Source organism: Tetrao urogallus (genome assembly GCF_951394365.1).
Source record: "Tetrao urogallus genome assembly, chromosome: 11".
Lineage (NCBI taxonomy): Eukaryota > Metazoa > Chordata > Aves > Galliformes > Phasianidae > Tetrao > Tetrao urogallus.
The window spans coordinates 13045392-13062482 of NC_136824.1; the positions used below are offsets into that span (position 1 = coordinate 13045392).

Sequence of the window (17091 nt, forward strand, 5' to 3'; positions counted from 1 at the left end):
GGCAGAGAGTGATTTTCTCTGTGAGATAGACCTCAAAGCCAACTTTTGTGATGAATGACCAATTGCGACTCCACACATTTAATTAGAAAAGTGTCATTACACTCAATTAGCAGGGCTGCCAAATAATCTGTTTAATACTCTGGTCTTTTTTTCTCTAGGGTTTTGCAGACAGTCCTCATTACAGTGATCACTTGAATGACAGTCGATTAGGGCCCCATGAAGGATTGTCCCCGACACCTTTCATGAACTCAAATCTGATGGGTAAGTAGGTAATTCTTTACGAGTATCCCCTCAAAGCCTCTTTGGTCAGAAAGAGACATTTTTCATCTCCTTGTCCAGGCCTGACACATCAAGCATCTGGAAGTTGCTTTGTTACTCACAGCAACAATGACTTTCCTGTTGAAACACTTCTGTGTTGGGCAAATTCCTTATAAAGGGCATTGTCTATGACTTTTCAGAAGGAATTTGAGTTGATACGGAAAGCTGATATGTTTAATTTTGATTTTTGGTTTTTCTTGTAAAACTTAAGTAATTTCAAAGCTGAAATTTTCTTTGCTTTTGTTGAGGAGGTATCTGCAGCAGTTTTTAGTTTGTGCACTTAGAAAAGAAAGAAAAAATCCAAATTTCTAATATTTGAGATCCCTGAAACACTGGTTTGCTTAAGGATTTTCTTTGTGTTGGGTTTTTTTTTTTTTTTTTTTAGATTTTGATCTTCATATATATTTGATATTTGTTTTCTTAGAAACACTATCAATTCTAAGAAGTAGATGGAAAAACCAATTTTGTTAGGCAAAAAATATTACTGCTTTCAGGCTTGTGGGTGTCCAGCATTTTTTCTGCTTTTGAAACTGAAAAGTTAAACATATCCACAAAAAAAATATATTATATTGCTGGCTTAGCTATTGAATGTTATTTTTCTTTTCCTGGACTTCACTGTTACCTGAAACTTATTTAATGTGCTGATGGCGTTGTCTGAAACTCTCATTAAGCTTGGGACATAAAAATGTCGTTTTCCAAATATGTACTGTTTGGGAAAAATGTTGTCTTAGGGCAGTCCTTTTCTTGTATCCTAAACACAGAGATCAATCTGAATGTTTATTCCAAATTTGCAAACAAGACATTGTTTCACTTGTATATTCTGCTTTGCATAGACATGACCTATTTTGTGATCTCAGTATTGTCCTTTTAAGACATAGCCATGGTAATCTAAGTGGATTATCCAAATCCAAATCCTGGTGGTCTGCAATTTCTTTTGGAAATCTTTCTACTTTGCTCAATCTTTGTTTACTGGTTTAATTTTCTCTGAAATGAAGGCAAAGCAAAGCTACTGCCAAAACCAAAATCTTGTTTAAACCTTCCTGTATGAACTGAAAGGACGTAATTTTAGAGTGACTGGCTCTGTAGTCCATGCGCAGAGTTTGTATCAATTGATCAATGATGCCTATATCTGAAGAGAATGCAGTTCGAATGTAGTTTCCCTTTTTTATTTTAATAAAGCAGAGTAGAGCTTCCTTTCCTGCCCTCACTGACAGCACTCTTTCAAATGTTGCCTGCTTTTGTTTCTTTCTAATTAAAGTAGACGAAAAAGGCAGGTTACCTCAGTTGCTGCTCTGGTATTTTGATCAGTAGCATGTGTGAGGCTTTTTTTTTTGTAGCTGATGTTGATGTTGTTTTACAAACACGCATAGCAAAATTTGATTTTTTTTTTTTGTTTGTTTTGTATTACCAAAACTAAGCTACTTTTCATGTTTCTGCTATTTGTTCATGTTTCTGTTCTGAGTCATTTCTAAACCATATATGTCTTTAAATATAAAAATTGGAACTGTATCTTCCTAGTTTTTTATAGAAGAGATGACTAAGAGATTCCATTAAACATAATAAAATTACATCATTACCTACAGATTTGCAAAGAAGCCTCCACTGAGATTGCTTTGTAGAGAGAATTGATACACTGTAAGATGTGTGTATGTCAATTGCTTGCCTACAGCAGCTGTGAACTGAAATAGTTTTCTAATGCTTTGGCTAACAGTTCTTCAGGGTTTTCTTTTGTTGAAGAAATAGTTCTTCCCGTTTCCCCCCATTTGCAGCAAAGAACTGTAGAAAACTTTTGGTATATATCTATATATCTATGTATCTAAGAAGTGTAACTAAATCTCTAAAAGGATAATTGAAAAGTATTTCACCTGTGGTTTTTTTTTTTTAAACTAAAAGATGTTGATTTTATGTTATTGTATGGGATGCAGCTTGGTGTATTGTATCTCACATCATTAATTTTTGCAACATACCTGGAGTTGAGTCTGGAAGTTTGGGGAGAAAGTTTTCTGTTTAGTAGTTGTATCTGATTTTTTTTTTTCTCCTATTGAAAAGAAAAATAAACTTTTTTAGTTAGCTTTGTTAGACAAAAGAAGTTATACAGTTGCTATCAAGTTGTAGACACATTCCCATTAATAAGTGAAAGCATCCATTTTGTTGGTCACTACTGATAAGTGCACTGATTGATTATTGTGCAGTCTTGAGAGGCTGAAAGGAGCTGGAATTTTAGGATATAAACTTGATGAGCTGATAGGAAATAACTTACTGGGCTAATAGGAGTGATGGAGTGCAGAGGGTTCCATGCAAAAGGTCTGGGAGGCATTCCTCCTCAACTTTTGTCATCAGATGCACTGAAATGCATCTCTGAAATAGTTAAAAACTATATGTAAAAAAAACCCACAAACCAACAAGCCCATCTAGCAATAACATATTTCACCGTTGCTGTCAACACTTAAGAGCACCATTAAAAGAAAGAATTGTGTGTCAAGGGGATGTTGTTATTTTGTGTATTATGTTCAGCCGTAAGCATATTTGCCTGAAGAGATAGCGGATTATAAAGTGCCACTGTCTTTCATGATGGAGCTCTCAAACATTTTAATGATCTTGTACATTGCAAAAGAGAGGAATTTTGTCTAACAAGAGTTGATAATGATTCAATAATGAACAATTTGCCACAGAAAGATGCATTTCCATATTCATTTAGATATTTTTTTGAAGTGTTTTGCAGAGGAAGTAAAGCTATTATGTTGGATTGGTTAGTGTTATTCGTTAATGAATTCCAGAATTATCCTGTTGATTTGTGAGTATAAAAAAGGAAGGGCTGTTGCCTGTGTTTTAAGTGAAACCACCGAATCCTCTTGGCAGCAGCACAGTCTTTTAGTATCCATAGCAATACATAGAAAATCAGGCTAAGATATATTGGTTGTATTGCAGCTCCATCTAGATTTGATAATCTTTGCATATTCAACACTTTCTGTTTTAATTACATTCTAGAAAACTACTCACGAAGATGCCAGATTATTCCCTCTGTAATTATGCTGCCTTTTAGTTCTCTGTACTTGAAGGTCAGTTTTTGCTGGGACCCTTCAAGCGTTCGGTATTATCTCTTCTGTTGTACTGTCCTGAACTTTATTGTACTGAGCTTTTCTACTTCTGCTTACCATGAAGAGAGGAAACTGATCATTACTGTGTATAGCGTAAAGGTTTTTTGGTTAGTTGAAAATTTGAAGTGGGCAACTTCGTTTGGGGTGTTTGTGTCCTTCCACAAGGGATAGAAAGGATAAAAGCAAAACATTCCTATGCTGTGCCCTGTGTTCATTTTCTGTGTGCTGAGCAGTTCCACAGGCTTGTATGTGATGAAAAGTCATTAAAAAATTAATCCGTGGTAAGTGGAAAGGTTGCTGAACATAAGCTTGAATATAAGATGCTGAAACAAGTCCCTTACATTTAAAAGATAGCGATCTCTTTTTCAAGTGTATTTCCTTGTTTTCCAGTTACTTATCTACTGTTTTTACAGTTTAATTTGATTAAATTTTAAAGCCCAGGGTGTTCCTAGGCTAGCCACAGGGTTTGAAGATCTGTCAGCTGGGATAACAGGAAACTGCCATAACCAGAAGCTGTAAATGTGTGAGAATGGCACAGAGAGCTTTCGATCACACCTCTCTTCCTGACCTTACCTACTCACTCACGCTGGTGGATCCAGCTCTAGGAGTTGCAGTGTATTAGTTCTTCAAATCATGTTTGTGTCCTAATGGCCGTGCTTCTCTTTATAGCATTCTGCTTTGTGCTTTCTGTGGTCACTGTATTTTCGTTGAGCAGCTTGAAGAGTATGAATGACCTGACAAGGCAGGGAAATCAAGACATATCAGGCAGTGTTTATTAGGGAGGGAGTAGGAGCTAATTACTAGCTTATTAATAGATTCTTATTAGCTTATTAGAGTTAAAAATGCTTTAGATTTGGTAATCAAAATAGTTTCTTATACCTATTGAGTACAGTGAATAGAAAGTCTGGTTCTTGTCCTGATTGAAATAAATGTGGAAGAACAGAATGGAGTATTATCTAATAAAGATGGAAGCTGGGTAGTACATTTTTTTTAACTCAGTGCATCTTCCCTTCATGTTGGCTATACTTTGCTATGTGTGAGTCAGGTGGTTTGTCATTTACCAAACAGTCAGGACCTACAGCGATGTATGTGCGCACCATTTATGTTATCTTTTATTAATGCTTCGTTGCCGTTTATCAGTGCGGTACGTGGTTGGTGGATGGTGGATAGACAGTGCCCTGCAAAGGGTGGCAGCAATGGAGAGGTGCTTGCTGGGGTGAGGCCAAGTTCCGCAAAGGTTTCAAAGGCAGTCTTTTGGGTCGCTGTGAAACTGAAGACTCATTTAGTGGGTTAATTATATGAGCGATTAGTATCTGGGTTTGGCTGTGTTCTGTTTGCAGCATTGCTTCTCGCTTAATCAACTTGACTGCCTCATTCTGTAGGTTTATAAGAGTGGCTGCATTTCTGTCCCAGCTTCTTTCAAATGAGTGAAATTACTACACCTAATTTTCACTGTAAATTCTATTGTTTCACTTACAAGGTAAACAGACCCGTTGGCTGGGTGGAGTGACAAGCATTCTTAAACAGAGATCAGGTAAATAGCTGAAATTTCTGTAAGCTTGCCAGGACTGGTACTGTTCTGAATAGGTGGTGTAAGTCTTTTAAATCTTAATTTGGAAAGGCTGAGAGAGGAGAGGGTTTTTAGCTGTGAGATAGAATTAAAAGATGTGCATCTGAGTTGTTTGTCACTTAAGAATCTAACTAATCTTCAGGAAAACTGCTAGGTGGTTGTTGTTTTTTAAACTCCGTAGTGTATTAGTAGAAGGATTTTGAGATCAGAGAGAGCCAAAAGCCAAATGATTTTATGATGGTGAATTCAGTTGAAGGAAAACAAGCAAAGGTGAATAGCTGTTAAAATGGCAAATGTTAAGAATTATGGCATTATGTTCTTTGCTAAGCATGCTGCTTTAATTACCTTTCAGGGAGGGAGAGGGCAGGTGCGAGTGTTGAGCAGGCACACTGTGTATTTGTCCAAAATAACAGACTTCCTTGAATTGCCTTCTGTAGTCGTTACTAACTCAACACATGGAGACATCACAATGAAAACGATCTCTGGAGATGTGAGTAACAGCAAGACTGCTTTGAAATAATTTATCCACACCAGTAGTAACTTATTACACTAGCATTAACTTGGAGAATGGAGTATCTGGTAATCAACAGACTTCACTAGGAAGAGAGAGGCAAATATTAGAAGAAAATGACAAAATAAGCATATGATAAAGATTATGAGAATTGCTACATCCAGTTCTGGAGCCCCGAACACAAGAAGGACATGGAGCTGTTATAGGAGGTCCGGAGGAGGGCCACAAAGATGGTCAGAGGGCTGGAGCACCTCTCCTACGAGGACAGAATGAGAGAGCTGGGGCTCATTAGCCTGGAGAAGAGAATGCTCCAAGAAGACTTCATAAGAGCCTTGCAGTACCTAAAGAGAGCCTACAGGAAAGCTGGGGAAGAGGGAGTCCCTGTAACAGCATGTAGTGACAGGATGAGGGGAGTGGTTTTAAACTGGAAGAGGGTAGATCTAGACTAGATATTAGGAAGAAATTCTTTACTGTAAGGCTGGTGAGACACTGGAACAGGTTGCCCAGTGAATGTCCCCTCTCTGGAAGCATCCAAAGCCAGGCTGGATGGGGCTGTGAGGAACCTGGGCTAGTGGGAGGTGTCCCTGCCTATAGCAGGGGGTTGGAACTAGGTGATCTTAAAGGTCCCTTCCAACTCAAACCATTCTGTGAATCAGTTCATACTGTTTTATGTGAGCAGGGCAGTGTGTTCAACGGAAAAGACTGCTAATAAGCTTCACAGTGCTTAATTATCTGTTGAATACTGCTTTGGCCAAGAGTTCAGAAGAAGTTTCTTGATGTCTTTTTTTTTTTTTTTTTTATGAAGATATATGCATGACAGAGCCATCCATGGATGCATTAATTAAGAGTATGGATCTTCTGCTGCATGGCACAGGTCCACCACAAACCAATGGGGTGTAAACTTCCCATAGTGGAAAAATTCCTTACATTTCACTTTGCAGAAGCTCGCATCAGGCAGTTTCACAGCGTTACATTTACATTTTATTAAATCACTTAATGCTTTGATTATTGAAGCTAAAAATATCAGGACTGAACACACTTATGTTCTTGGCTTACGTAAGCATCCTTGGCTGATATGTAGAAAACAGTGAAAAAATTGCATGCAGGCTCTTTTTAGGCCAGTTTGTCTATATGTAATACATCACTGCTACTTTTCCCAAAGTATTTGTTACCATTGCTTTACTCCACTGAAACTCCTGTTTTATTGCTTCAGGTAGACATGGGTTTTGTTTTGATTTTTTAATTAGTTTTTGTCCATAGGATTGCATGTAATCTAGCAAGCAGGAGACTTATGCTTAATTTTCCATCTAAGAATGTTTGTTTTATTTTGGAGGTACATCACTGTGCTTAACTGCTTGATTGATGCTTTGATATAGTATTCTAGGCTGGCTAAGAATCTGGTGTGTATTTCCTAGTATTTTGTTGTTTATGATGAAGCTTAATGCTTTCAGTTAAATCTCAGTGATTTCTTCTCTCCCAGATAATTATGCATATCATTTAATTCCTACATTCATACATAAACTCTCCATTAATTGAGGGAAGAGGTGTATTTTTTGCTCTCTCTTTCCTTTCCTTGAGCTGCTGGAGCAGTGCATGCTGTGTTGCTGTGCTTGCAGCTGGGCTGTGCCCTTGGCCGTGCTGCTGGGCAGCAGCAGATCCCCATGAGCCAGGCTCCTCTGGGCTTGGATCTGCGCTCTGTGTGCTGCTGGGCAGGCAGCCTGTGCTGCTGCGCTCTGATGCGTGGTAGAGTGCGATGCTCTGGCTTCAGTTTCAGATGGTTTCCCTCCCCCTCCAGGTATTACATTAAATAAATTCCGCTCACATTAAAGAATTGCTCTCATCCGCTCTTCATTTTCCTTTTGTGAAAGCTAATGGGTTTCTGGGAAATTAAATTACACAGTCATTTAGTGACAGCGCCAAGTGCAGGGCGTTTTTACCATTGGGTTTTTGCTCACAGGAATGCGTATAGCTTAGTTTTCCCTTCTGTTTACAGTAATATTTCAATCAAATAACTTTCCTAGCACGTATTTAAATACAGGAATACCTCAAGGCTCACTCCAGACGCAGCAGAGCCTGTGTCCTTGGTGCTGGGCTGCAGCAGGTGTCACCTGTGCTCTCCCCCTGGGATTTGCAGCTGTGGCAGCGGGCAGTGAGCCTCCCCAGGAGGTGCTCAGGTGGAGCTGCCAGGTAGGTGCGTGCTGCACAGCCACAGCTGCTCCGGAGCCGCTGCCTCCAGCAGCTTCCAGGGCAGGGAGGTGAAGGAGCAAGCAGGTGCAGAATTGTCTCCCTGCCAGTGATGGTGGAGTGCCGAGGCAGCTTGTCCTTAGTGAGTGAGGTTAGGATTGTGCAAGTTCAGAGGATTATAAAAGTCTCTAAATCAGTGTGGGAGTCATCTTCAAACTTAGTCTGCAACGCTGTGGTTCAAGGGAAATAAACAAGCATGTTTTCTTTCTGGAAAATGAAGAAATCTATCCTTGAAAATCCTTCACACTGTTCACCATTGTGCTAGGAATAGCTGGGGGTAGCTGCTCTCTGGGTGCTGCTAGTGTTGCAAGTGCCATAGCAGAACTGTGGGAGCCTGCGCAGCCCAGCCTGTCCCACCTGCAAGTCTGACTGTGGCCCTCCTTGTAGGACACTGTGCCAGGAGAAGCAGTGTGACCTGGCGTAACCTATGTCAGACCAAGTGTTGTTGTCTTCAAAAATGTTTCATTTACACCCCTAACCAGATTTTTTGTCAATGCTAAGCACTTCTGAATTGCCAGTCTAGGAATTTTAATGTGCAATCTGTGCTTTTTAAATGTTAAACTATTTTATTTTGTATAAAATTTTATATCAAAAACCTTTGTTTTCCACTAACGCGGTCTGATACATTGAGTGTTGATTTATTCACAGTGTACTCAGACTCTGAAATGGGAATAAACAGTAATCTGATGAAATTTTTAAGTCCTGCTTTTCCTCTTTGTTGTAACATGTCAGTTGAGCTGCTGCAGGGTATGTTTATCTGTTACAAGGCTCATCAGTGCATGAAATGCTGAAAGGGCATATTTCTCTCCTGTGGTTCCTGCCATCCCTGGGCACTTGTAGATGTGTTCCAGTGGCTGGGATCAGCTGGGTGAAGCTGTAGGATTTTAAATTTCAGTCTGTCTGAAGGCGCCAAGCTCCTTTCTAGGGACAAGGGAGGAGGGGAGGATTCTTTCCCATACTGGTGATGTAACTTCCCCATGAGGCAGTTGCTTAGGGATCTACATAATAACTATTACCCTGTTCAAATAGGGGACTGTAGAAAGCTCATAGGTGATTAAAAGATAATTTTGTAATTTTTCATGGCTTGTCTTTGTTTTGCAATAAAGATGTTTGCTCATTGCCAGGTGCATAAAAATCACTTACTTGATCTCGATTTCATTCCATTAATTTCTTTTCATTCCTGTGTGCATGTAGCTGTAGCCTGTCATTTGCTAGCAGCCCAGTTTTTAACCAATTAGCAGCCTGTGTCCAGTGATGAAATTCTGATCTGAACAACCAAAATGTTGTAACCAGGCTGCTTGTACCTGGATAAGTGGCTTTTTTTGATTTTTGGAGCATTATGTTTTTTGCATTAATGGGGTTTTATGGTGATGGTTTTGGCAAGTCAGAAGTTCGTTGCTGCAGGAAACTTGACTTGATAGATGCACTGATACCTTGGAGGGAAAGGCAAAAAAGGGATGCAGCTGAACCGGCCATCCTGCCACAGACAGGACTGTACGCATTGTGTACAGGGTGGTGTTGGACTGCACTACCATTGTTGGTGTTTTCTGGGTGACCACTGTACTTTTTCCGTAGAGCTGTCATTTGGTGCAGGTGTGCAGTACTCCAAATTGGGCACTTTTGCTTCAGTGGATGAAAAATCTGCTTTCTGAAAAGCAGGTGAGAGACTTTCATGTAACAGAAACATGCACAAGACCGAAAAACAGCAAACCCATTTTGCTAAGCAATGGCAATGCTTTATATGCGGGGCTTTTTCAGTACCTCTCTCTGCTTTTTCTCATGGCCAAACAGCACTGTTGCTTTCAAATGAGAGTTCAGCTTCTGTCACTCTGATGCTTCTGTCAGGAGGACAGCCAGGAGATCTGAGGACTTACTTCTCAGGTATTCAGTCACTTCAAGAAATAGATACCTTGTTATCCTTATGTGTAGGAGCTTCACTGGGATAGCATTTGGTGGAAGGAGGGCCGAAGCTTGGTTGCTTTGGGTTTTGTTTGATGATGTGTTAATATGTGAAATGAAAGAAGCTGATGGATTACTGCTGCTGTGATTCTTCTAGAGAAACAGATAGCCTTGAGTTTTGTATTTCATCATAAAGGTTCACTGAAATTGAATAGAGGAAGAAATGAAACACTTAACATAGAAACAAGAGGAGATGGACTCTACTGCTTTTTTTAAAATAGCTTATCTCTATTCATGAGTTATTCATGAATCTTAAAGGTAGTTGAGAACCAAGTGTTCCAAGATCATCTTGTACTGCAAACAAGTCTCCCCTGGAAGTTCTTATTAATCTGCAAATTCCAATTGCAGTGGCAAATGAGAACCACAAATTTATGTTCTGCTAGGGAAAGCTCTTCTGGCAGTGTAGTGCCTCAGCTTTTCATTTCCTTATGCTCACCTGATGAGGAGGACAAACCTGGTTCTCCAGTGTATCCTGGAAATTTCTTGTCTTTGTGGAGTCTTGCTTTTTACTCCTTCGGGTTTTCCTTAATTTTGTCCATAAGAGGCATTTTTTCCTCTCTTGGGAGTGATGTGAATCCAATTTTGGTGTATAGTATCATTCAGTTGATATCAGTGGCATTACAGCTGGCACCAGTGGCCTTGATCCAGCTAAAGGAAGCTAGGAAAATGCATTCTCACTTTGCTAGCAAATCTTGCATTCAAAATCCCAAATAGTTTGCTCTGTGATTAGTCGGGCCTCTCATCTGAGGAGCTAGGATTGTGCAGACCGTGTGCGGAACAAGTACTGCCATCACAACAACTGTAACAAAATTTTAGCTTGCTTTCCAGCTTTTTAATGGGGCCCTGTGTAATAAACTTAGCACTCTAGGCACAAATGCAGTACAAATAAAGCATCTTTCCATCTCTCCTCCTACATAATGAGACATAGAAGGCAAGAGACTGGAGAATAATGCATGACTTGTTAACACTGCTGTAAGCATCAAGGCCACTCCCTGGGGTCTGCATTGCACACTGAAGTGCATGACTGCAGCATAAATAAATTAATATCCTGCTTTTTTTTTTTTTTTTTTTTTTTTTTTTAAGTTCTGAAGAGATAGAAAAGAACGTACTTGTGCACTTCTTTTGTGGTACTACACTTCTCTGCATATTGGGAGCAAAGAAAAGTTTTGCTTTGCTTTTTTCTGCGGTAAATCATACACATCTGTCATAGAAGTAGCGTTGCCTTAAGAAATATGATAGAGAGCATTCTGATCCCATTGTCTTAATACTTTAAAGGAATTAGCAGAAGCTCGTGTACTTGTTAGACCATAGAAAGCGTTTAACACACCTTTATATTTTACTTATCAGTCAAAACAGGAGATTTTTTTTTTTTACATTTGTAAGTTTTCCTTCATTATTTGTTTTCCTTTTAATTTTAGAGGAGCTTTTATTTCCAGGTCACTGTGTTGCATAATTATGCAGCTTTGCATTTGAAAGACACTGAAATTGATACAGGTATGCATGGTCAGAAACTGCTCTTGGTTTTTTTCTGGGCTAGAGCTCTGTCTGTGTTTGTACTTAGGAATGTCATTTTTTCTCCCTGAAGCGAACTAAATCTTTCTTCCCAGTGATAGGAGAGGGTGTTGTTTTTCTCTAGGAGTGCTGTGTTGTGTGGTGAGAAATCTGTTAATATTATTTTATCATCACTGAAACCATTTTTCTTTGTCTTCTGGAACTGATGATTTTAAGTTTAAGATAAACATCACCAGCACTACTCTTGTTTAAAATATTTCATAAATAGCAAGGCTGAGAAGTGCACATTCCACATTTTTGGTGGTCTTTTTTTTTTTGTCATCTGATTCTGTATCACTTCTCTGCATTCAGTTTTATGAGCTGCAGGAGCACAACCTGAAAATTAGTAGCTCCTGGTTGCTCAATTCTTGCAGCGTTGTGCTGTACCTGCCCGGTGTACTGAGGGCTTGGGGTGTTATTTTATTTGATTATGGAGAGAGTGGTAGGAGGGGAAGAGATGATTGCCTCATCTTTGTGGTGTTTGGCTGCGTTTCTTTTTTTTTTTTTTTTTTTTTGTTGTTGTTCTCTGCTTTTATTCATCAGTGACAATTTATAAACAGTACATGTTTCACAATGATTTCAGCCTTGAGTGCCAAACAACTGTATGATGTTGTTCCTTTGTTTGACAGCTTCCTGGCACTCAGCCACATGCACAGTAGTAATAAATACTCTTGTCCAGTGTACGTGTGCATTCTTTATTTGGTATATGTTTTTACAATTGCATTAGAAATCTGTCTTCCTAAAAATGTGGTTCCAAAGATGTATGGTTTAAGAAACAAATAACAAAAACATCCCCGAACAACCAAACCTTGTGAAGCAGTAAAAATGCAATAATTATAAACCATTCCTTCATTATTCTGGAGCAAGGGATAGGGGCTGGGGAGAGAATTACTGCTGTTTTTCATTGGTTCTGTGGTACATTTGCAAAATATGGAAAGGAATATGGTTTGTTGGCAGAGGGAAAAATCCCACTTGTTTCTGCAGTTGTTAATCATTTTCTATACAATAGTTTGCTTACATGTGCACTAAACAGTGGGCTTCCAGCAGTGTATTTAGAACAGAAGAAAAGAGAAAGAAAATTTGAGAAAACCACAGTAGATATTGTGTATTATCTGTGTTGAAGACAATTAGGAACACAAATGGCTTGAACTCAGGATATTGGCTTTTAACTGGATCTACAGCATTTGGTTGGAACAGGGCATCCTGCAGTATGAAGAAGTCGAGCGTCACTGCTGATTACACTCCTCCTGCTGCTGTTCTGTGCCTCCCCCTCTTTCCCCAGCAGAGACACAGCTTGCTCTCATGATAGAGAAGCAGTGCAAATGCCAATAGAACACTGAATTGAAAGGCAGTGATTCATCAGCAGAATCTGTTATTTATCCGAGCACAGGTTACATTTTTTTTCTTTTTACCTGTGCTCTAAAACATCATTATTTGCTTGATAACCAATTTTATTACAACTACTGAACAGGAAGCTAATTCTTGGGCTTGCCTCTTCGCTTATATTCAGTTTCTCTTGCTTTCTTAATGATGCTTTTATGTTGCTTTCTCACTTGGTGCAACACAGCTGTATGTCGTTGGTCCAGTTTTTCTTCTAAGATGTCATAACACCAGAAGTAGAAAATAATACAGCCTTTAACTTACACAGAAGTCAACAGAATCATCTGTCCTCAAATCTATAGAACATAATTTCTGCTGTACTTTTACTGTGCAGCTAAACCTGTAATTTTTGTCCCTTCAACCTACCTGTCCGGATCAGTATGCTGGTTCCATCTGAGCAGTTCCATCATGCCTGCTGTCAGTTACACTTGGGGATTTTTCCTGTCTGTACTTGCATTTGCTTTCTTCATTTCTTCTGTTTCTGAATGTTTTGAGAACTGCCATTTTGTTTATATTTTGCAAATATGTTGCTCTTAGTAGATGGGATACTTGTGTTAGATGGGTCTTGGTTCTGTTCTAGCATGGGTTTCTTTGCTTGTTTCCAGTACACTTGTGCTTTCAAAAGCAGTGTCTCCTAAGCATTTTTTTAGGTACATGTTCTGAACAGAGGTGCTACCCCAAGTGTCCTTCTTGAAAGGACAGCTTACTGCAGACTTGGCCTAGAAGATCAAAAGAGTTGGTTGTCATGTTGCAGTGAAGGTGTTCTAATGCATTGCTTATTAGAAGGATAATTTGTGGAGAATGGACAATGGAGCAATAAAATTCAGTAGGAGGAAGAGCTTGAAGTGGGAGAAATGATAATCTCTTGAAGGCCAACTTCAGAACAAACTTAAACACTATGACTTAATAAACGTGGGGAAACACGAGCCAAATATTGAAACATAAAATGGTTAGCTCTGAAAGAGTAAGCTTAAATGCAAAAGGAGTAAAAATTTGCTTATTTCTATGTTATAACAATAGCATAGGTTCATGTACAATGAAGGGGAACTTGCAAATTCTTGTGGACTTTTTTCGTGTCCAGTATTCTGTTATTGGAAGCGTGTCCTTTTTACTAAAGCTTCTGAGATGTGTGGTGGATGCTTTTCAGAATGTGTTTGATCCCTTGTAGCATGTACCCATGCTGCTCAAGGCAAGAATCTGTAGATGTCACAGTCATCTTGCCACACATGATGAATCACTTTGCCTGGAGATTTTCTGCTCTCGAAGCCTTAAGGCTGGTTCTGTCTCCCCACGGATGTTTGGTTAGATTTGCCATCTGAGCTTACTGTTGTGTGACCAGTTTAGAAAGTACTAAATCCAAACTTTTCTCATGTTTCATTTCTATGTTTTGTTATCATATGAGTATATATGTGGATATCACTCCTAACCAAAAATCCCGATTAGAAATAAGGCATGATAAGAATCAGTTTGGATTTTAAAAGACAGCATCTTTTTGAACTTCTTGTTGTTTTCTTGTCTTTGTTTTACTTAATTTGTTACAAGAACCATATGATGTGTTTGTAGCTGCAGGCTTCTGTCCACTGTTTTCCTGCCTTTTTTTCTTTATTGAAAAAAAATCAAACCAACCAAACAAAAAAACCCAAAACTAAACCAACAACGTGTAAGCGTGTTCATAGCTTTCTTGATGCTGTCACCATTTGGATGTTCGTTCACTGTACTGGCCTGTAAGACAGGATTAGTGGCAGCCTGAAGCCAAAGTTTTACGATGCTACGCAGATAGCTGTTCAGCAGTGCCCTTTATTGGTTCCATTGGTTTGATGTAGGGAGCCTTGAGGACCACACTAGGAGGATTTTTTAAATTGTATTTGGATGTTTCAGTGTTTAATGTAGTTTGTGTTTTTCAAATAAATCAAAATCTGTAGCAGGTAAATTTTAAATTCATATCCAGCTCTCTCATTTTCAAGTCCAGTGGCCTAACACTGTATGCATTGAACATTTTGTTATGGCAAGATGCATCTTTCCTATTGCTGCAAATTTATAAAAACAATATGTCAGCAGTAAGACACAGGAAATGACAAAGCATAGCAAGTGGATTTTGAGCTTTTTCTTTTTTTCTTAATTGTTCTATTTATATTCCTGTCCTTCCTTCCTTTTTGCTGTCCTGTGGACGATACATATTCCAGCATTTTGCTTTGTTATTTTCCGTTCCCTTGTGCTCAGGGCAGAGCAGCTCTCTCGCTCCCTTTGCAGCCTGTTCAAGGCCTGCTGCCATTAGGTTCTGGAGGAACAGGTAGCTGCTTGCCTTCTCTGCTTCTCCCTCTAAGAAAACCCCTCTGTTCTTTGTGACCAGACGTTTGCAGTGACGTAAAAAGGGAATAAAAATGTAACTGTGAGTTGCTAGATGGCTGTGTTTCATCCCTTTTTGAATAGCCTTTTCTACTTAAGCTGCTTTTCTCCTTTCTGTCCTGTTGTCCTGCCATTTTTTGCTGAAATAAGCATCGTTGGAAGAGCTGCTATTTTCAACTTTGGAAGACAAATCTAAATATATTTCCATGCATTTTCTCTTTTCTCCTCCCTATTTTTTTCTCAGGGATGCTCATGTTTGTTTTTTCTGCAATTGTTTTTTAAAAAAAAGAAAAAAGAAAAAAAAAAAAGAAAATGGGAAAAAAAAAAAAAAAGAAACATGGAAAAACACCAAGAAAGAACAATTGTTCATTAGCAAGAACTGCTCTAAGTAGCTTAGGCACCATGTATACCATAACTTGAAAGTCCTTCTTTCTGTTGAGAATGTAAAAGGTCCAAATTTTTATGATAAACAGCCCAGTAAACATTGTAAGAACAAACAACAAAACACCCTGAATACCTTCATTTAAAACTGACAAACAAACAAAAAAACCCTCGTAATTCCAGTTCTTTGCAGTGAGATTCTACTGATGGGGGATACAGTCTTAGTCCTTTTCTTGAATGCTTATTTCTCATTTTGGTTTTGTTACTTGTATACATTTGCGAGTTTGATGGTTGCAGGAAACCTGAATGTATGCCATCTGTGTCACTTTGAAGAAATTGTATTGAAACAAAAATTTTATTTAATACCTGAAAGCATAGCATGATTAGCTATAACAAATACTTATTTTTATGTCAGAGGCAGTGATGTCTGCCCGAGATTTAATACTCTCTTTTTAAAGAGTACAGCTGTGAAGCTTGAATGGAAATTAGATTGATGCTAACAGCTGATGATAAAGGTATCTACTTAAGCAAAACATAAAGTGAATAGCTTTTATTGACCGTGGGTAAAGCTGAGTAATGTCAGTATAGATGGCTAGGTAAAATGCTCTGATTAATTCGTAGCTTGTATCTAAACTTCAAAGAGTAAAATTCAGATATTCTTTTTTGGCTCTATAGTACTTAAAGAACATTCCTAACAGTGCTACAGCTTTTCTTTGGATTCAAATGCTTAAAAGAATGAGTTTACTATGGTAGGCATATAATATATAATTTTAGCTATGTTGTTTTTTGTTTTTTTTTTTATCTTTGCCATTTTAAGTTTTGAATAAATGTTGTTAAGCTTTTAAAAATATTAAAATATTATCTTTCATTTGTAATGGTAACATTTACATTGACAACATCTCACTGAACGATTTTTGCTCCAGAAGCCATAGCATCCTCTCAGTTTTAGCTGTTAACAGTCATAAGTTCCAAGACGTTTCCGTCTATTTAAAATACTGATTTGTGGCACTGCGAGCAACGGCTTCCTACAGCAAGCGATTTCATTTTAGCCTTACAACCAGTCACCATTCCACTCACATGATGAAACCTTTCTCGTGACTGTTTTGCTCATTAACTTCTGGCTCTGTTTTCTGCAGTGGTGCTTGCCTAATTTTTGAGTGTATAAATCAAAGCTACTTCTTACAAAGTAGATCTTAGTAATTTGTATACTGCATAATTGTTAATTTTGTATCATGTTTTAGTGTTTTGTTTCTGTATATTTTGGGGGTAAGAATCGTGGTGTAAGCTGAATCTTTGCTGAAGCCCTTTGCTCTAGGAAATGTCTCAGTTACTGTGCATTGTTTTGTTTACGCATCAAAATTCCAATCCGACTCCCTAATTTATTTGAGTAAACTGATTAAAATCCGTTATTGTTCTCTAGATATCCTTAAACCTTTGTTATAATTTGTATTTCCTGCACCATTGGATCTCTGACTCATGTGTCATGTACTTTAATTAAAGGTTGTGTTCAGAAGTTCACTAAGTTTTTCTTTCCGGTGCATTTCATGCCGTCTCTGTAGAAATGTCCTTTAGAGCAAGTATTACCACCTTTTGCCATCTGGGAGAGCCCTTTCTTTTGAAGTTTCACTTACAAAATTCTGTGTGTTGAGCTGAACTTTGTCTTAGCACTTCTAGGTATAACATCACAAGCCAGTTAAACCCCACGTAGCAGATGAGAAAAGAGGCAGAGTTTT

At 38.5% G+C, this 17091-nt stretch overlaps 1 protein-coding gene across 5 annotated transcripts in view; it reads left to right on the forward strand.

Moving 5' to 3' along the window:
• Positions 1 to 17091, forward strand: part of TCF12 (transcription factor 12) — a gene marked incomplete at both ends in the record, with an annotated part of 148075 nt that overhangs the window by 48887 nt on the left and 82097 nt on the right. For all 5 annotated transcript variants that reach the window (XM_079541151.1, XM_079541152.1, XM_079541154.1 and 2 more), the window contains one exon: positions 159 to 261. In XM_079541151.1, the coding sequence (XP_079397277.1) occupies positions 159 to 261 (103 nt within the window). The remainder of the gene's footprint in view (positions 1 to 158; positions 262 to 17091) is intronic.